Below are 21,148 nucleotides of genomic sequence, written 5' to 3' on the forward strand. Positions count from 1 at the left end.
ATAGAATTTCAGGCTCTGTTATATTAGACTGAGTGAAAGCAGAGTTGGAATGATAGTCTGTTGCTGTCACAACTTATGACCCTGAGTATCAGTCAGAAAAGTTGGCCAGATGAGTTTAATGTCAGAAGCACAGAAATAAGCTTTGGATATCATTCTAAACCACCTGCAGAAATGAAATTTTCTTTTTCATTTGGATGTTTTTAGATTAAACTTATGACATTTCAGCAGGATTTAATCATGTTCTCTGGCCATAATTCAGTTGTATACCTTGCTTATAAAGACAGAGCTCAGAAGTCTCCATTGTGCATAGGAAGCAAAATTCTGAACTATTAGAAAGTCCTCAGAGCTAGGCCTTCTGTCCTGGAATCTTATTGTCTACTGTTAACTTCACAGTATTATCAGGGATTTCCCTCATTGCATAACTAGCCTAATTGGTGTAAATCCAGAGTTGGCTATGGCCAAAAGACTGACTAGACCAGAGGAACTAGTGTGTAAGTTGAGGGCCCCAGATTTTATTTCCATTTTTTTTCCCTTTACCTGCACAGAACTGTCTAAAAATTTAGATTTTAAAAAATCTAGGGGTGTGGATGTGGCTTAGTCCATTGAGCACTTTTCTCTCTTGTGGGAGGTCCCTCATTCAGTTCCCGGTGGCTCCTGGAGAAGGTGAGCAAACAATGAGCAGATAGATGAGAGAACCATCTGGGGGAAAAGGGGATAAATAAAATAAAGTAAATTTTTAAAAAATCTTTATGGGGGAGAACAGACTAGTGTGTCAAGCCCTCAGCATTGCTGCAAGTATCTGTGAATCTTGTCCTTCAAGCAGTGAAGCTTGGGTGTCAGTCACTATGGGCCCTGAGGGAAGGGGGAGAAAGGAATGGAATAGATGGAAGAGAGGGTAACTGGGTGGCAATGGAAGTGTTCTGCATGATTGTGCAATGATGGATACAGACCATGTTAAATTGCACCAAAAATTTATAAAGGTGTATAGTCTAAAATGTAAATCATAAATCATAATGAAACCAAAAATGTATAAAAGTGTACAGTCTAAAATGTAAAACATAATGTAACCATGGTTAGTAGCTATGTTTCAATATTTGTACATCAATTTTAGCAAATACAACATCCACATGTAAAAAGATCATTGCTGAGGAAGGGGAGAAGGGGAAGGATATTGGGTATATGGGAGTCCCTATATTCTATATGTGACTTTACTGTGACCTAAAACTTTTCTGAAGACATAATAAAAGAAAAGATATAATACACTGAGGAAGAAATGGAAGAGATTGCCTTTCCACTGTATATACAGGACAACACCTATTACAATAGTGATGAAAGGCAAAATGTCAAAAAAAAAATTTTGGTATTTTTCATTTTTAATTCCCCAACTTATTTTTTACTTTATTTTAGTTTTTCTTAATTGTTATGTATTTTATTTCTAATCTTTAAACCTATCATTACTATTTCATTTTCCTATTAATTGAATTTGGCTAGATATTAGGCTTCATTTATAAAGAAGTTTTGGATCAGAGGTGTTCAACTGTGGAAGGAGAGGAGCATTGGTGTGGAGTGTCATTGATGCGGGATGCATGGGTGGGAGGGAGTTCGCCAGGGCATCCAAATAGGGTATATAGATATGTTCGGATGTTCGTTGGGTATTGACATAGTGGGTAGAGTTTCACATGACAACTGAGGGAGTGCTGAGTTCCCATCCTGGGGAGCTCTGTTGCATCCCCCAGTGGAACAGCAAGAACCCCCAAGTGCAAGGGCAAAGACCAGTGAGGAAGGATGGTCCGATGATGGGCCCTTGATTACTGATGACTATGCTTATGAGCCTGTGTGCTTGAAATTTCAACTTGGCCTAGAGCTGCAAAGTACCTAAGAGTTACCTCCTGAGAACCTCCATGTTCTCAAATGTGGCCACTCTCTAAGCTAAACTCAGCTTATAAATACATTACCTTCCCCCCAGCGTGGGACATGAGTCCCAGGGATAAGCCTCCCTGGTGCCAAGGGATTCCTATCAAGCACCGGCTGGTGATGCAACTGGAGAAAGACTTTGAATAAAAGGGGGAAATGGTAAAGACAAATGAGTTTATATGACTGAGAGACTTCAAAATGAGGCAGGAGGTAATCATAGGGGTCACGCTTACACACATCTCAGCAGGATCTCAGAGACAGCCAAAGTAGATACAACCCCAGGTAGTGGTGCTCCTGAGGACTATGGAGGCACCCAGGTCCTATGGTCATGACAGATGGCTCTGGCGTTCAGTGCCTTGCCAGTGGGCCCTACGCTGAAATTTGTGCTCCTGGGTGGGATGGAGTGGGACTCAGATGTGACTTCTCTACAAATGCCTCTTCTGTCACTTTTTCTGAATCTGTGGTTGGCGCTGGAGTTGGTGTATGCCCAGGAGACTTGAGTCTCTGGACTGTCTGTGTGCCAGCTGGGCCCTGAGCCTCAGCAGAGTTGCAACACCTACTCTCCAGTTTGTTTGACTTACCCAGATCAGCTTACAAGGAGGTGAGGGTGGTTGACCACCACACCAAGGAACCAAGAGTCTATAGCTTCAAGCAGGAGAAGCCCATCCATCAGCCATGTGAGATCTAAGCCCCCTCTGAATTTAGAGGTGGAGTGGGTATTGCCATCCCACGGTTCTCAGGATGGAAGAATAAAATATGGATTAGAGTAGACTCACTGGTATTCTACTATAGAATTATTGTGACTCTAGAAATGGAAGAAATTCTATCATTGATGTGGAGACAGTAGCCACAGAAGTTGCTGAAGGCAGGGAGAGGGTAAAAGAGGTTTAACATGGGGACATTTTCGGGACTTAGAATTGTCCTGAATGATATTGCCGGGACAGATGCAGGACATTATATAATCTGCCTTAACCCACTGAATGGAATGGATATGTAAACTATAATCCATGTTGTGTAGCAGTGCTCCAAAATGTATTCATCAAATGCAATGAATGTACCACACTAATGGCAGAAGTTGTTGATGTGGGAGGTGTGGGGGGTTTGGGGAGTGGAGGATATGGTACCTCTTATATATATATATATATATATACACACACACACACACACACACACATATATATGTTTTTAATGGACTATATATATATATTTTTTAAGATTTTTAAAATTTCGTTTATTCCTCCCTCCCCCATTGTTTGCTCTCTTGTGTCCATTCTCTGGGTGTTATTCTGTGTCCTCTTACATTCTTGGCGACACTGGCAATCTGCCTCGTTCTGTTGCATCATCTTGCTGCGTCAGCTCTCTGTGTGTGTGGTGCCACTCCTGGGTGGGCTGTGCTTTTTTCATGCAGGGCGGCACAATGCAGGGCGCACTCCTTACACCTGGTGCTTCCATACGTGGGGGACTCCCTTGCGTGGCACAGCACTCCTTGCGCGGCAGTGCTGCACCTGGGCCAGCTTACCACATGGGTCAGGAAGCCCTGGGTTTGAACCCTGGACCTCCTATATGGTAGACGGATGCTCCATCAGTTGAGCCACATCTGCTTCAGTCTTATATTTTTTAATGTAACATTTTGTGTGATCCATTTATCTTTAAGAAAATAAATAAAATGGTAAAAAAAATCTAATTTAGCAAATTAACACGAGTAAATTGCTGTCCCATGTTATGTGTGTATTTATTCTATAAATTATTACTCTTAGTTGTTGCTACATCAAGATCAAGCAGTGCAAAAAATAACCCTGGATTGCATAATGACATATAAACATCCACATATCCTCCCTTACAGGTGAGTTAACTTGATGCTAAAGAAATACTATTTCTTGGCTAATTTTTATCTTTCTATATGAGAGCCCCTTCTAAAATAATATCTTGAAAGCCTGGGAAATTTCCCTCTTTTCTTACATAATCATAATGCAATTTTCTGGCAAAAAATAAAAATTGAAGGGATATTTGTTTGTTAAGTATGGTTCTCCATAGACAATAAAGTAGGAAAATATGTGTTGAGAAAGGTTATATCATTTTTCTCTCCTTGTTAATTTTTTTTTTTAAGATTTATTTTTTATTTATTTAATTCCCCTCCCCTCCCCCGGTTGTCTGTTTTCTGTGTCTTTTTGCTGCGTCTTGTTTCTTTGTCCGCTTCTGTTGTCTTCAGCGGCACGGGAAGTGTGGGCGGCGCCTTCCTCAGCAGGCTGCTCTTTCTTTGGCGCTGGGCGGCTCTCCTTATGGGTGTGCTCCTTGCGCGTGGGGCTCCCCTACGCGGGGGACACCCCTGTGTGGCACGGCACTCCTTGCGCACATCAGCACTGCGCATGGGCCAGCTCCACACGGGTCAAGGAGGCCCGGGGCTTGAACCGCAGACCTCCCATGTGGTAGACGGACGCCCTAACCACTGGGCCAAAGTCCGTTTCCCTCTCCTTGTTAATATAATCCTATAAAATCTTTTTTTTTTTTTTTTTTTTTTTTTACTGTTACTCTTTTTTTTTTTTTTTTTTTTTTATAATTTTTTTATTTTTTATTGACTTTGTAATAATAATAATCCTATAAAATCTTGACTGTAACTTTGGGGAATCGTAATCACTCTTTAAGAATTGAAGAAAGCTTTTGTACCATGCTTTTTTAAACAACAGAATTAATTAAGTCTAATTCCTTAGAGTCCATTTTACCTTTTAAATTTTGAAAATCTGTCATTTTGAAGGTATTTTTGGTGAGGATATTCCTTTATAGATGTAAACCACAATATGCACTACTCTTTACTACCTTCTTTTAGTTAAACATATGTATCCTTCACTTGCACTTTTTAAAAAGTAGAGTTGATTATCAAATGATGATTTGTGCCATATTCTATTTTTAAAGGGAAAACTTACAAAGATTGCTTGAAGACAGAAGCTTTAAGGAAGAGATAGTGCATTTTAACATTTCAGAAGATAATGCAGTAGTGAAAACAGTCCATCGAGCAGATCTGTTTCCTATTCTGATGAGGTAATTTATATTATTTAAAGACTGATTTTTTAAAAATTGTGAGTCTAGTATTAGGATCCTTTGGGCAATTGTAATGGAATTTTTCATTTTGTATTTCCTGTTGGTTTTTTTTTTTTTGCCCCTTTTGGGCAAGTCAAATTGTTATAGGGACTTGATTTAGAACATTTTCTTCCTAACATGAAGAAAGATCTTGCCATGGTATTATTTTAACAGTCTTACTGTTGAGAAATAGTAAAAATAATTCAGTTTCTTAATATCAGGTGATATTTAGTGTTACTCTTTTCATTACAAATGGTGGAACACAAAAATAATCCATAAATTATCCAAAGATTATATTTACTGGGTGCAAAAAAATAAAACTCAGACCTTTCAGCTCACTAGCTCTAAAGTGATAGGAATTGGAAAGATTCCAGAACAGCAATTTAAAAGACCTTTGATGTCATACAGCCTTTACTACTATATAGTTGTATAAGTTGGGGCATTTATGCCTTTTTTTTTTTTTTAACATTATTTATTTATTTATTTCTACCCCTCCCTCCATTGTCTGCTCTCTGTGTCCTTTCGCTGTGTGTTCTTCTGTGTCTGCTTATATTCTCATTAGGCAGCTCCAGGAACTGATCTTAGGACCTTCCAGTGTGGGAGAGAGGCCATCAATTCTCCTGCACCACCTCAGCTCTCTGGTCTGCTGTGTCTCTTATTTTCTCTCTCCTGTCTCTCTTTCTGTTGTGTCATCTTGCTGTGCCAGCTCTCCGCGTGGGCTGCACTCCTGCACAAGGCAGCACTCTGCATGGGCCAGCTCGCCACATGGACTCACTTGCCTTGATCAGGAGGCCCTGGGTATTGAACCCTGGACCTCCTATGTGGTAGACGGAAGTCCAATTGCTTGACTCACATCCACGTCCCCATTTATGCCTTTTAATCTCATTGGATTTCAGTTCCTTTAATTAGAGCTGAATCTCATATCCTCTGGGTTCCCTGCCAGGTCTAAGTAAATTATGGCGTATCTATATGATGATTTAAAACATTTCATGACCTGAGAAAACATCTGTGGTAAATTTTATTAAGTAGAAAAAGATTATAAATCATTTGATGCCATATGATCCCAATTTCCTTTTAAAAATTATTTCATTGTGCGTTTAGATTCGTGTATGTTATATATTTTTATGTGTATTCAGGTGGTTTGGGGTAGTTTGTATTTTACATAACTAACCTGGACTTCATAGAACCATTTGCTTTTTGCTTCTCAATGCTGGTTATAAATGGAATCAAACAGACATCACACAGAGTACCTGTGGAGTTTATCTCCAGTCTCTATCATCCTCCAGAGTACTCATCAAGTGGTTTTTGTCCTTTTATTTTTTCATTCTGAGAGAAGACACTTCTAGGGGATGTGTTATGTCACCATGTTGATGTTGTCACTCCCTGTTGTGTTTTTTTTGTTGTTGTTCAATAAATCTTACATTGAATATCTGTGAATCTTTAAAGTTTTTGATATATACTGCCAAATTACTCTCTGGAACTATCTTCTTTCATTTTAACCAAGTTTTTTTGTTTGTTGTTTTTTGGGGTTTTTTCTTTTTTTTTTTTTCTTTTGAGGTCCGGGGCCAGAGATTGAGCCTGGAAACTCTTAATGTGGGAAGGCAGCACTCAACCACTGAGCCACATTGGTTCCCCTGAGTTGGTTTTTTCATTTGTTTGCTTGCTGTTTGTTTTTTTGTTTTTAGGACACTCTGGGGACCAAATCCACCACCTCCCATGTGAAAGCAGATGCTCAACTGCTTGAACCACATCCATTCCCCCAAGTTTTGTTGTTGTTGTTGTTGTTTTCTTTAATAGAATCCATTGTTTTGTTTTTGTTTTTAAAATTTTATTTATTTCTCCTCCTACCTCCTTTTGTTTTGCACTTGCTCTCTGCTTTCTTTGTCCATTCGCTACATGTTCTTTTGTGCCTGCTTGTCTTCTCATATGGCAGTACTGAGAACCGATCCTGGGACCTTCTGGAGTGGAAGACAGGTGCTCAACCTCTTGCGCCACCTCAGCTCCCTGCTCTGTTGCATCTCTTACTGTTTCTTCACTGTGTCTTTTTTTTTGTTGCGTCATCTTACTGCGCCAGCTGTCTGCATGAGCCAGCACTCTGCATGTGCCAGCTCTCTGCTCGGACCAGCTCACCACGCCGGCCAGCTTTCCTTCACCAGGAATTGAACCCTGAACCTTCTGTGTAGTAGATGGGAGCCCAATCACTTGGGCCACATCTGCTTCCCAACCCCAAGTTTTATTTTTCCTTATTAACCTTTGACTTAACCTCTGATGATGTCCTTAAAATAAATTTCTGGAAGGGAGACAAGTCAGTGATGGATGGGCATTTAAAAACCTTCTGATACAAATTGTCCAATCACTTTCAAGAAGATTAAGCCAGTTTATATTCCCACCAGCAGCATAAGAGAATGCCCATTTTCCCATATTGTTCCAATGCCAGGGTATTATTTAATTTCCCTATCCTGTTCTAATACTGGCTGTTGCTGACTGTTATTGCTGTTACTGTTATTTGCTTGTTTTAATTCTTGCTACTTTGTTAGTGAAGAATGGTATCACTGTATTCATCTTTTTCAGATTGCTAGTGAAGAGGGCCTTTTTAAAGATTATTGGTCATTTATATTTCTTTCCTCATGGACTGTTTGTCTTTGAGCATTTTCATTTTCTGAAACCAGGTGAATGATATTCCTGTCTGTTTTCTCTTCATTCTTCAGGTTTTAATTTGATTCATTTATTCATATGGAATTAATTTTGATGTATGAAATGAAAATGGGGATCATGCCTAATTATTTTTCTAAATAGTAATCCAATTACTGCAACACCATTTATTGGAGAAAAACAATGCAAAACAACTTTTATGTATTGAGTTGACAGTCACTTGTAATAGACATAAAATATATATGTATAACCTAGACTTATGTAGGGTTTTATAATGCTTTTTCTATGATTTTATCCTACCTATAAAGTACAAGAAAACCCTATTAAAATTAATAAGAAAGTTTTGTAATGTGGATGATTAAATAAATAACAGAAAATAATAATAATAAATAATGGTCATTGGTCAGATGATATTAGTCCCCTGTTTAAAAACCCTTTGCTTTCCCATTTTATTTGGAATTAAAATAGAAAGTCATTATTACTTCTTACAAGGCCTGATATGATGTCACCCCAAACTGCCTCTCTAACCAACCATATCTCCTCACAGATACCACCTTCCTCGCTCTGCTTCTGCCCTAGTGGCCTCTTTGATGTTCCTCACATAGGCAGGCATGCCTCTGAACCCACTTCGGTTTCTTTGATCTTGCTCATCCCTCTGCTTGGGACACATGACAGCTAACTCCTCTTCTTCTTTTGTGTCTTAACTCAAATGTCACATTGTTAGAGATGCCTCCCTTGACGTCTTTATGTAAAATTGCACCTTCTAATAACCCTGTTCCCTTACCTTGCTTTTTTCTTCTTTAAGTACTTATCCAACATACTCTCCTATTGTTTATCTCCCCTGCTAAAAGGTGAACTCTAATATTGTTCAAAATAATTTGATGTTCTCTTTTATGATGTTAAAGTTTTTCTTTCTTTATCAGAATCTACTGCATAGCCCAGAAGAATTAACTGTGATGTTAGAGGTGGTGGTTGTCCTTTTCTTGTTAGTGTATTTTAACAGTAGTGTTTGTAGAACAAGCGTTCTTAAGGTGTGGTCTGCTCATTCTTGGGTAGTTTCTGAGACCCTTTCAAGAGGTCCACAGGGACGAAACTGTTTTCATAATAGTACTAAGATACATGGATCTTTTTTTCACTGAATTAACATTTGTACTTGGCACAGCAATGGTGAGTAAAAAACTCACCTTTAGTATAAATCAAGACAAGTGGCACCAAACTACACCAGTAGTCATTCTTCATTCTTCATTACCACGCACTTATAGTTGAAGGAAGAAAAACAAACAAAAAAACTAGTTTCAATTAATGTCTTTGATAAAGCAGTTAACATTTTTAATTTTATTAAATCTTGATCCTTAAGTACATGTTTTTTTTTTGGTTTTTTTTCTGTATGATGAAGTGGGATGTAAACATAAAAGACCTACTGCACAGACAACTAGTGTCTCAAGGAAAGTGATGCAAGTGTTTGAGTTACAGGCTAAACTAGCCACTTTTTCTTAGAACATTATTTTCACTTGAAAGACTTGACTTTTCAAACTTGGATATTTCTTGAAACAGGGATTTTCTTGAAAATGAATACAATGACCCTGTAATTTTAAGGAAAGATAGTGATATTAATAAATTAATTTTATTTGTAATGAAATGTGTCAAGATTTGGCAGATCTTGATAAGTCAGCCAGTATTCCCAAATAACCAATGATGCATGTTACAAATTCATGCATGGGTAAAAGATCCATTCAAAGTATAAGATAGACAGATGAATTTTAATTTAGCAGAAGACATAAAGTTCATTTATATGGTTTCATATTCCACATTGTAACTAGCCTTTAAGAAACTACCACTCCTTGAGTATTGCTGTAGTATCAAAGTAAAATATCCATAATTATCTGAAAAGTTATTAAAATGTTTCTCTCTTCTCCAACTACATATTGTGTGAGACTAGATCTACTTAAACCACAATATATTGAAACAGATTGAATGCAGAAACAGATGCAAGAATCCAGTTATCTTCCATTAAGCCAGACAATAAGGAAATTTGCAAATGAATAAGACAGTGCCACTAGTCTCACTAACAGGGGTACAAAATATAATTATTTTTCACTAAATATATGTTATTTATGTTAATATGTAATCAACTTATTTTTTTTTTAAGATTTATTTATTTCTCTCTCCTTACCCCCCTCCCGCCCCCCACCCCAGTTGTCTGTTCTCTGTGTCTATTTGCTGCATGTTCATCTTTGTCCACTTCTATTGTTGTCAGCAGCTTCCCTTGACTTACTGTTTTTAAGTGAATTAAAACACTTCTTTTTTCAATTTTAATTTCTGTTATTGTGAATAGTGATAGATAAAACCCACATAAACAGAAACTCTTTTGGGACCTCAATAATTTTTAAGAGTATAAAGGGATCCTAATATCAAAAAGGATACTGTCTTTGAATTTTAAATGTTAAATTAATAAATTTTAACATGTTAGAAAAGTAGCTTCTCTTACTAGGATTTTAGAAGTTTCTCAAGAATGGATGTTGGGAAGCAGACTTGGCCCAGTGGTTAGGGCGTCTGTCTACCACATGGGAAGTCCACAGTTCAAACCACAGGCCTCCTTGACCCATGTGCAGCTGGCCCACGTGCAGTGCTGATGCGCGCAAGGAGTGCCATGCCACGCTGGGGTGTCTCCCGCATAGGGGAGCCCCACACACAAGGAGTGCGCCCCATAAGGAGAGCTGCCCAGCGTGAAAGATAGTGCAGCCTGCCCATGAATGGCGCTGCACACATGGAGAGCTGACACAACAAGGTGACAAAACAAAAAGAAATACAGATTCCCGTGCCACTGACAACAACAGAAACAGAAGCGGACAAAGAACACGCAGCAAATAGACACAGAGAACAGACAACTGGGGCAGAAAGGAAGAGAAATACATAAATAAATCTTTTTAAAAAAAGAAGAATGGATGTTGAATATTATTAAAATGATTGTATTGGCTTCTTCCTATGGCACATTGATCTGTATGAATCTCATAGATTTTACTAGTAACTCTTGCATTCCTGGGATATTTATCATCTAGTTTTAATATTTTTTAATGCAGTGCTGGATACTGTAATTAGAAATGTTGTGTTTTCTGTTTATAAACATGATTTGTATGTAGTATTATTTTTGTTTGCTGACCTGTCTTAATATCATGATTATCCCACCTTCACAAATGAAGGACTTTTTCCTTGAAAGTTAAAAAAAAAGATCACTTGTAAAACTATATAAACTCATTGTTTTCCCACAAGAATTGGTCTATTCAGACTTTTTTCCCCTCTCCTCCTCCCCTCCTCCCCCTTCCCTGCTCTCCTCCCCTCACCCCTCCCCCATCCTGCTGTTTTCGCTGCCTGTGTCCATTCACTGTGTGATCTTCTGTATCTATTTCGCTCTTTTCGTCTTCTCTTCTTGTCTTTTCCTCTAGGATTCACCAGGATTCAATCCTGGGGACCTCTGATGTGGGGAGAGGTTCCCTGTCAATTGTACCACCTCAGTTCCTGGTCTCCGCTGCGCTTCACGCTGACTCTCCCCTTCATCTCTCTTTTGTTGTGTCATCATTTTGCTGCATGACTAACTTAACTTGTGCAGGCACAGGCACACTTCACAGGCACTCAGCTTGCCGCGTGGGCACCAGTTCACCACGCAGGCTCCCACATGTGTGCTTGGCTCACCGTGCGGGCACTCACCTCACTGCTGGGGCACTTGACTCAACACACAGGCACTTGGCTCGTCACGCGGGCATTGGCTTGCCACGCAGGCATGCTTCCTCTTCTTTTTCACCAAGAGGCCCCAGGGATCAAACCTGGGTCTTCCCATATGGTAGGCAGAGGCCATATCCACTTCCCTATTCAGACTTTCTTACTCTTAGGTTTCTTTGCTAATTTATATTTATTTATGATTTTGCATTTTATTGAAATCTTTCCCTTTTATTGCTTATAGTTGCATTCTCTTATTTTTTGTCCTTTTAATATATATGTTCACATTGTCATTTTCCTTCATTAAGCTTACCTTTGACTTGCCTATTTTATTGCTTTTTTCTCCCACAAATTACCACCTTCTGACTTTATCAACTTTACTCCTATTCTGTTTTCCAGTATTAATTTCTGGCCTTTGTCCTTACTCTCTTTTTTTCTGTCTGCTTCTCTTAGTTTTGCTTTGTTGTTTCTTGAACTTCCTATGTTAAATACCTAATTTCTGTGTTCATTTTCCCTTGTGTTATGATAAACCCAATATATCTGTTGAGTTGCTATTCTAGCCTTTTAGAAAATAAAACAACTAATATCATGTTTTAGAATTAATGTGCAAACAAATGACGTTTTCTGACTTTTTAGAATTTTGTATGGACGAATGAAGAATAAGACTGGGAGTAAAACTCAGGGGAAGTCTGCTTCAGGCACCCGCATGTCCATTGTTTTGAGGTTCCTCGCGGGAACCCAGCCTGAGGAGATTGAGATATTCCTAGACCTGCTGTTTGAACCTGTGAAGCACTTCAAGAATGGTAGCTATCAAAGCACTCCCACCCTGAATGCCTCTTGTCTGCTGTCGACTTCTAGTGTCTCAGAGAAGGTTTACCATACTTCTACACATCTTTCTAACACAGTTGCTTCTCCCACTCTCCATGGTGTTTTTTTTGCTGAAATGAAATTCATCTTAATATTAGATTGCATGGGGTGAAGCTCACAGTTGACCTGGGGTTTATCTATATCTGTGTATAGGTAAGCCCGTGATTAGGAAATGTGTGTTTTTTGTTGTGCATTTGAGCCATTTGAAAAAATGCTAAATACTTACCTATATACGAAGAATGTTTTTCTTCTAAGAAATTTAAAGCCTGCAGCAAAATAATCTTAATTAGTCTTAATTGTCTTGGCATTTATTCCTTCACTAGTCATCCATGTATTGAGTAATGATTTGTTGAACACCTCCTTGCCTCAGACGCTCTGCTAAGTTGAGAATAGAAATGCGAGTAATTACATTCTCTGCCCTCAAGAACCTCACAGTCTAGATGAGATGGATGTAATAATGTGTTCAATGAACTATAATGCTCTGTGGTATGCAGTGTTAGTAATTGCTACTACTGATTATTAATAATAACTTATCGAGTGCTTCCTTTATGCCTGATGTTATGATGGGCCACTTTACATGGAGCTCATTTGATCCTTAACACAACCACCTGATGTAGCATTACTTGATTGTCCCCATTTTATAAATGAGGAAACTGGGGCTAAGAAAAGTATTTTACCTATGGCCAATGAAGTAGAAGGCAGTGGAGTTCGGATTGAACCCATATCTTTCTGGCAAAAAAAAAAAAATCTCTGTTCTAGTCCCATAATTGCTTTACTTTAGTCAAACTTAGATATTTATTTATAGGGTGGTTATATTGGGTCTGTTCTGTCTTTTTTCTTTGGCAGTGGATCCAGCTGTCTTGTATGTTCTCATTCAGTGTAATATTGCCCTGTGAAGGAAAGTAGCTAAGTTTTTGTTCAGTGTAATACTCCCCCTTGTAGGTGGGTAAATATAAATGATAACTCTTATGGACGGACCATTTCAGTACATGAATCAGTAAGATCTTGTTTTGTTGCCAGAAGGTTCGAAGTAAAGCTCAAGCAATAGCAATTCAAGTCTCGCAAGTAATTCTGAAGTCAGTGTGGCTGTACTAAAGACTATTGTTTTATGTATTCATCAGCAGGCTACAAGAGAAATAAAACATTTGATTCTGAGCCCCAAAGGAGCTTATAATGTAGCAAGCCATTGTCTGTGAAAATGCCAAATTCAGTGTAGCTCAATAAAAGCTGAGCATGAAAAGAAATTTTGGAAAATTGCCATATAGAATAAAAGACTTAGTAACTCAGGTTTTACGGAATACCATAAATTGGATGAAAATTGGGCTTAAAGACAATACTGGCACTAGTTTCTCCTCCTTTATTCCTCAGTTTTCCACATATATAAAGTGGAAATAAAATCTGCCTTACCTGACTCATTAAGTATTTGGTAAGAATCAAAAGGAGATAATATATGTGGAATCAGTCAAAAAGCATTATAAAAATAGGAAATACTGTATTATGGAGGGAAATTGAAAGGAAGCTATTATTATTAGTAGTCACATACTATTTCTCTTTGTATGATATCTCTCTTCCTCCTTGTTTCACTAGGTGAGTGCCATTTTGCGGTCATTCAAGCAATAGAAGATTTGGATATGTCTAAAGTTCTTCCTTTGGGTCGTCAACATGGTATCTTTAATAGCCTTGAAATAGTATTGAAGAATATTAGTCATCTTCTCAGTGCATACTTACCAAAGATTTTGCAGATATTGCTCTGTATGACAGCAACTGTATCACACATCCTTGACCAACGAGACAAGGTGAGTTTTCCTGAAGATGCTTTCTTATTGGGCTAATATGAGACATGTTTCACTTGGGAATTAGGTTGGAACCTGAATTCCTAATATCCTTCTAGATTAAGTCCTCACATAACCTGTTGAAAGTGTTTCTTTAAAACATCTTCCATATCAGGGGGATCTGCATTGCTATAAATATTTGTGTATGACAAGTAGAAAAAGATTGCATCAAGTGATACTTAAACAGTAAGTGGAATAGTGGAGTGTGTGCTTGGGCCCTATCTTTTTTATTTCTCAGACACTAAAGTCAGGGGTGCTTGAGCTGGTATTTCTTAGATTTTAATTACAAGAGCCCAGAGGTGCAGGACATCTTTCAAGTCTGAATGGCTGGGGGGTACATAGAGCACTGTTACCATCATTCTTGTTATTTTGAGATAGTTGCCTGAAGCTTTTTAAAAGGCAAATGCTTGCCTGCTGTAGGTGCAGTGTTTTAAATAAAGGTAAGCAGCAAGATTGGGCAAGACATGCCACGTGGTCACCTGCCAAGAGGCTTCACAAGGTGGTGCTCGGTAAAATTTTTGTTTTCAGGAAGTACCAGGGATTGAACCCAGGACGTCGTACATTGGAAGCAGGTGCTCATCCACTGAGCTACCTCTGCTCACCAATGAGAGTTGGTTTCTTCATTTGTTTTTAGAAGGTACCAGGGATTGAACCCGGACCCCGTACATGGGAAGCAGGCGCTCTAACACTGAGCAATATCCGCTCCCTAGTAAATAATTTTTGAATTGTATTCAAGATAATGAATTATGTTCTATTGAAACATGGTTTTGTAGTTATTAGTATGCTCTTTGGAGTCTAGGGAAACATAACGTCTTTATCAACTGAAGGCCTCTTGGGAAATGTGAGACTTAAGTTAATCCGTAGACCTGATTTCTGCCATTGACTCCCAGTTAATGAGATACATAAGCACAGTTTTGATTTGTCTAATGTTCATTTCATTTCATTTATTGATTTACCTCTCAGATATGGTTAGTATAGATGAAAACCATCAGCCAACCCTTTATGCTGTTTTTTTGGGGCTATGCATAGATATAAATCTTCTTTAGTAATGGAATAATAATCTCTTACCACCAAGATCCAGAGATTTAGAACACACCTTCCTTTTTTTTTTTAGATTTTTAAAAATTTATTTCTCTCCCCTTCCCCCCTCCCCCACCCTTCATCACCCCCCCCATCCCCCCCCATTGTCTGTTCTCTGTTTCCATTTGCTGCGTGTTCTTTGTCCAGTTCTGTTGTTGTCAGCGGCACGGGAATCTGTGTCTCTTGTTGCGTCATCTTGTTGCATCAGCTCTCCCCGTGTGCGGCGCCATTCCTGGGCAGGCTGCACTTTCTTTCGCCCTGGGCGGCTCTCCTTACGGGGTGCACTCCTTGCGCGTGGGGCTCCCCTACGCAGGGGACACCCCTGTGTGGCACAGCACTCTTGGCGTGCATCAGCACTGTGCATGGGCCAGCTGCACATGGGTCAAGGAGGCCCGGGGTTTGAACCATGAACCTCCCATGTGGTAGACGGACACCCTATCCATTGGGCCAAGTCTGCTTCCCCATACCTTCCATTTTTGTGGCACTGTGATGTCTCCCTCATTCTGTCATTCCTTCCTTCGGCAAATTTTAATTCATTCCTTACTATGTGTCAGGAACTGTCCTTAGGACTGGAGATTCAGCAGTGAACAAAACAAAAATTCCTGTCAATTCATTTTTATTTGACACGTACTTATTTGAGCACCTACTTTGTGTCAGACATTTGTTCTAGGTGGGGAAAGAGACATATAAGGACTCAGTATTATAGGGGAGAGCTAAAAAACAAAAATTCAAAATAAGTAGAATAATTTCAGATGGTGGTAAGTTCTTAAACAAAGATAAAATAAGGGGACTCCTCTTACGGATCTCTGAAACTCAAAGGCTCTGTGTAACTCTCTCCACTCTAGTGCTCTGCCCTGTGAATTCTAGCCGCCATGGCCTTCCCAGACTCCCAACTCCAGGGAGTTCCTCACCTCAGGGAGGTTCCTGGGCTATGCCCAGCTCTTCCTCCCTGCAGAAGGTCTGGAAAGTCTCCAGGCCAGAAGCCAGGGGAAAGTAAGGCTTACATCACTGTTTCCCCTCTTAAGGATCACTGTACTCTCCTGCTGGATGTCCGCTAGCTGAAAGTCATTGTTTCATATATTTTATTCAGTTTTCAGTGGCTTAAGAGGGGGAGGGGTAAATCTGGTCCCTGTTTCTCCATCTTGGCCAGAAGTGGTAAAAACCACCCAAACAGAGCAGGCAGAACAGTCCACTTTCCCAACAGCCAGACTAGAAACCCAGTAATACATGGGACTGGGAAGGGTATTGCCTCAGCACTGGAGCCATTTAGCACTCAAATAAAGGCTGCTTTTGCTCCACTTAACAAAGCTTAAAAGAGCAGACTTTTTCCAAGTAAATTAACTATAGCCCAGAACAAAGCTCAAACACTTTTAAATGATTTAATGACCAATGTAAAGTTTACAATGACTAGCATCCAGTCACATATTACCAGGCTTGCCAAGAAGGAGGAAAATTTGACTGATAAAGAGGAGGAAAATCAATCAATAGAAACAGAACCAGAAATTACACAGATGGTAGAATTAGAAAAGGACATTAAAACAGCTATAAATATATTCCATATGGTCGAGAAAATAAAGAAAAGCTCAAGCATGTTAAGGAGAGACATAGGTGAGATTTAAAAAAATTTTTTTTTTTTTAATAAAACTAGGAAATATGATAATGACCAGGGTGGGGTAGATGGGTGCTACTTTTACTGGGGTAGTCAGAGTTATCTGTAAGGAGGTAATATTTGAGCTTATACTACTCAGCCAGGGGAAGTACGTTTCAGGGAAAGAAAATGATTAGCGCAGAGGCCCTTAGGTAGGAACGATCTTGGCATGTTCTGAGAACAAACAAAAGCTGAGGTGGCTGGAGCATAATGAGCAAGAAGAATCACACAAGATGACTAGAGGTAGGTAGGGGGACCACAGAAGGCTGTGACGATGAGCTGGATTTACTTCTATGTGTAATGGGAAACTGCTGAAAGATTTCAAGCAGGGGAGTCATAAGGTCTGTTGAGTGTTGTATTAGTCAGCCAAAGGGGTGCTGATGCAAAATACCAGAAATTGATTGGTTTTTATAAAGGGTGTTTATTTGGGGTAGGAACTTACAGATACCAGGCTATAAAGCATAGGTTAATTCCCTCACCAAAGTCTATTTTCACGTGTTGGAGCAAGATGGCTGCTGATGTCTGTGAGGGTTCAGGCTTCCTGTGTTCCTCTGGGCTCAACTCCTCTCTTTTCTCCACAAGGTCAGCTATAGACTATGAGGCTCTCTAGACTTTGCCTCTCTCCACAATGTCAGCTGTAGACTATCAGGTGAACGGCTCTGTCTCTCTCCCTGGGGTTTCTGCCATGTCTAAGGAGTTGTCTCTACTCCTCTGTGTTCTTCTCCTGGCTCAGGTCCTCTCTTCCTGGGGCTTTCCTGTGTGTGCTAACTTCCTTGGGCTCCAGCTTAAGACTTCAGCATTAAACTCCAACACCAGAAACCCTCAACTCTGTCCTTTGCCATGCCTTTTATCTGTGAGTCCCCACCCACCAAGGAGCAGGGACTCAATGCCCTAATGACATGTCCCAATCAAAGCCCTAATCATAACTCAGTCATGCCCAGGTACAGACCAGATCCCAAACATAATCCAATATCTATTTTTGGAATTCATAACCGTATCAAACTACTACAGGTGTTTAAAAATAACATTTTGGCTCCTTTGTGGAAAATGGGTTGTTAGTGGGCCAAGAGTTGAACCTGAAAAAGAGGTCTTGGAAAATTCTTTCTCTATGTAATAAGAGGCTTATGTGAGAATTTTAGTTTATGTCTTACAAGAGTGATAGTGACTTTATCTATATATGAATATTTTAAATTATGAAAAGTTAGAGGTTTTATAAATCATCTGTAAGTTCTCTAAATCTTTGGATAACTTAGAAATTACTCAGTAATGGCGGCAGACTTGGCCCAGTGGTTAGGGTGTCCGTCTACCACATGGGAGGTCCACAGTTCAAGCCTCAGGCTTCCTTGACCCGTGTGGAGCTGGCCCATGCACAGTGCTGATGCGGCAAGGAGTGCCCTGCCACTCAAGGGTGTCCCCCGCGTGGGGGAGCCCCACATGCAAGGAGTGCGCCCCGTAAGGAGAGCCACCCAGTGTGAAAGAAAGTGCAGCCTGCCCAGGAATGGTGCTGCACACACGGAGAGCTGACATAACAAGATGATGCAACAAAAAGAGACACAGATTCCCATGCCGCTGACAACAGAAGCGGACAAAGAAGACGCAGCAAATAGACACAGAGAATAGACAACTGGGGTAGGGGTGGGGGGAATAAATAAATAAATAAATCTCTAAAAAAAAAAAAAAGAAATTACTCAGTAAGATGTCTTACTCCTGAGTGAACAGTCAGTAACTCATAGGCTCATTTATGTACTTTCACAGTTCATTAGTTAGCAAAGTGTTAAACTTGTTGGCAAATATAAGCAAGCTTTCTTGCTTTCTTTTTTTTAATTTGGGTTAGTCCGAGGAATCCCTTGAGGTTTTATAATGAATTATTGCACAACAATATTACTTAAATGAGTTAAATTCCTACATTTATGTGTTTGAGCTGAGTTATACATTTACTTTTTTTTATCTTCTAGGGCATCTCCTAACACTGGAATATGTGTCATGAGACTTGTTTTCTGTTTTGTTTTGTTTTGTTTTTTGTACTTTTAAGCAATAGGGTAACTTGTAAATGTGTATAAACTTAGTCATATTAATATTCTTCTAGGAATTAAAGTCTTCTACAATTGCTTGTATTCAGGGTTCTTCTCCATTTTGACAGTTACTATGTAAACAGGGCTGCTGGCACTGTGGTTGCAAATAAATAGAGCATTGCAGAACATACTAGGATGTAGAGAAAGCTGGTGGCAGGGTGGAGGGTGTCTTATTTGATATCATTTTGGTAATGGTTGGTTTCTTATTTGCAACCAGTGATCATGATACCATGTTTCCCAAGATCAGTACTCATGATATAATTGGTTATGAAAATGTTAGCATTGGAATTGAAGCAGAACAGAATGACTTACAAACTATGCCACCATTTTATGTTTCCCTTTCATTTTCTCCGTCCCTATAGCTTGTATAATTACACAGTTAGATAAAAATGGATGGTAGAAACATGGGTATGTGAGAAATCACAATTCCTCAGACTTGCACAGCAAATTGGTAGCATCCTTTTTCATATTTGTACATTTAAAATGTGCTGTTTCTGGGTAGCAGATGTGACTCAAGCAGTTGAGTGCTTGCTTCCCACATGGGAAGTCCTGGGTTCGATCTTTGGTGCCTCCTGAAAAACAAAAAAAACACAACAAGCAAACAAACCACTCATGTGGCTCAGTGGTTGAGTGCCAGCATCCCACATAAGAAGCCCTAGGCTCAGTTCCCAGCCTGGGTACCTCAAAAAAAAAATGTACTGTTTCAGCAGAGTGGACGTAGTTTAGTTGGTTGAGTGCCTGTTTCTCATGTACAAGGTCCAAGCTTTAATCCTTGGTACCTCCTAAAAAAAAAAAATTGCTGTTTCAGAATGCAAGGCCTCCAGTTTTTGTGATCAGGGTATCCAGTTTTTTTGACAAGTAACTTCCCATGAAATAATAGTTTTCTTATTGATAGCTTGACTGTAAGACTTGATTAAATTCATTATATTGGAGGGTTTGTGTTGTCTTTGTAAATCTCATGGTAGTTTTTAGATTTTGATATAGGTCATATTTAAATGGTCACCAATATATTCATAACCCAGAGTGTATCAATCAAGGGGGGAGAAAAACTCAGGATTGGATCTTCCTCATTTTGTTTAGTTTCTGCAACATTCTGTGGTCATGAGAAGTCTCTCTGGCCTTTCCTTTCTCCTCTCTCTGGCCTACGCCTCTTCATCCTTTAAGGTCCTGTGGAAATTCTGCCTCTTCCATGAAGCCTTACTCTTCTCACATTTATAGTAATTTCTGTCCTATTGAGAATCTTCGGCACTTTTTCCTCCGTTTTAAAAAACTTTTTATTGTAGTAATATATATATACACACATAATGTAAAATTTCCTATTTTAACCATATTCAAGTGTACAATTCATAATATTGTGCTACACTCACCAATATCCATTACCCCAAACTGTGAACCTATTAAGCAGTAACTCCATCTTCCCCGCCACACCCTGGCCCCTGGTAACCTATAATCTGCTGCTATCTCTATGAAATTTGTTTCTTCTAGGTATTTCATATAAGCAAGATTATAAAATATTTATCTCTTTGTATCTGTTTTTTTTTCACTCCGCATGATGTCTTCAACATTCATCCAAAATGCAGCATGCATCAGAATTTCTTTCCTTTTTTATAATATTCCATGTGTGTACATACCATATTTTTTTATACATTCACCTGTGAATATCTTTGGTAATATCATTCTATCACAAAATTTAACAAATTTTCCATCGATTAGATTTTAACTTGAGGCCTGACCCATGGCTGGCAGGGCATTGGACCCATTGGTGGGGCCTCAATAAATGCTTCTGAATCCGAGCCTGGACAAATTGGCAGCATAGTTGTGATTTCATAACTCATAGGGAAGAAGAAACCAGTGCAAGTGGCAGTATAAATAAAGGCTACTACTAATTCATATATATCCCCTACTCCAGCGTCCTTGCATGAGCGCACACACACACACAAATCTTATTTTTTTCCAAAATACATTTTTCTTTGAATTCCATGTTTTTTTAAGATTTATTTTATTTATTTATTCTGCCCCCCTTGCTGCTTGCTTGCTCTCTGCTCTCTGTGTCCATTCGCTGCATATTCTTCTGTGTCTACTTGTCTCCTTCTGTTGCATCATCTTGCTGTGCCAGCTCTCCATGGCTGTGGGCCATCTGCTCTCCATGGGCATAGGCCAGCTTGCCTTCACAAGGAGGCCCCGGGATGTGAACCCAGGGCCTCCCATATGACAGACGGGAGCCCAGTCGATTGAGCCATATCCGCTTCCCTGAACTCCATATTTTGAGACCTTTTCATGCTTTAATTAAGTTG

General features: G+C 39.4%; 1 protein-coding gene across 2 annotated transcripts in view; it reads left to right on the plus strand.

Annotated features, from left to right (window-relative positions):
* UTP20 (UTP20 small subunit processome component) overlaps positions 1 to 21,148 on the plus strand; it is a 106,409-nt gene that overhangs the window by 41,627 nt on the left and 43,634 nt on the right. For both annotated transcript variants that reach the window (XM_058308608.2, XM_071219026.1), the window contains 4 exons: positions 3,672 to 3,757; positions 4,825 to 4,950; positions 11,992 to 12,158; positions 13,810 to 14,018. In XM_058308608.2, coding sequence (XP_058164591.1) covers positions 3,672 to 3,757; positions 4,825 to 4,950; positions 11,992 to 12,158; positions 13,810 to 14,018 — 588 coding nt within the window. The remainder of the gene's footprint in view (positions 1 to 3,671; positions 3,758 to 4,824; positions 4,951 to 11,991; positions 12,159 to 13,809; positions 14,019 to 21,148) is intronic.

The sequence above is a fragment of the Dasypus novemcinctus genome, chromosome 12 (genome assembly GCF_030445035.2).
Source record: "Dasypus novemcinctus isolate mDasNov1 chromosome 12, mDasNov1.1.hap2, whole genome shotgun sequence".
Classification (NCBI taxonomy): Eukaryota; Metazoa; Chordata; class Mammalia; order Cingulata; family Dasypodidae; genus Dasypus; species Dasypus novemcinctus.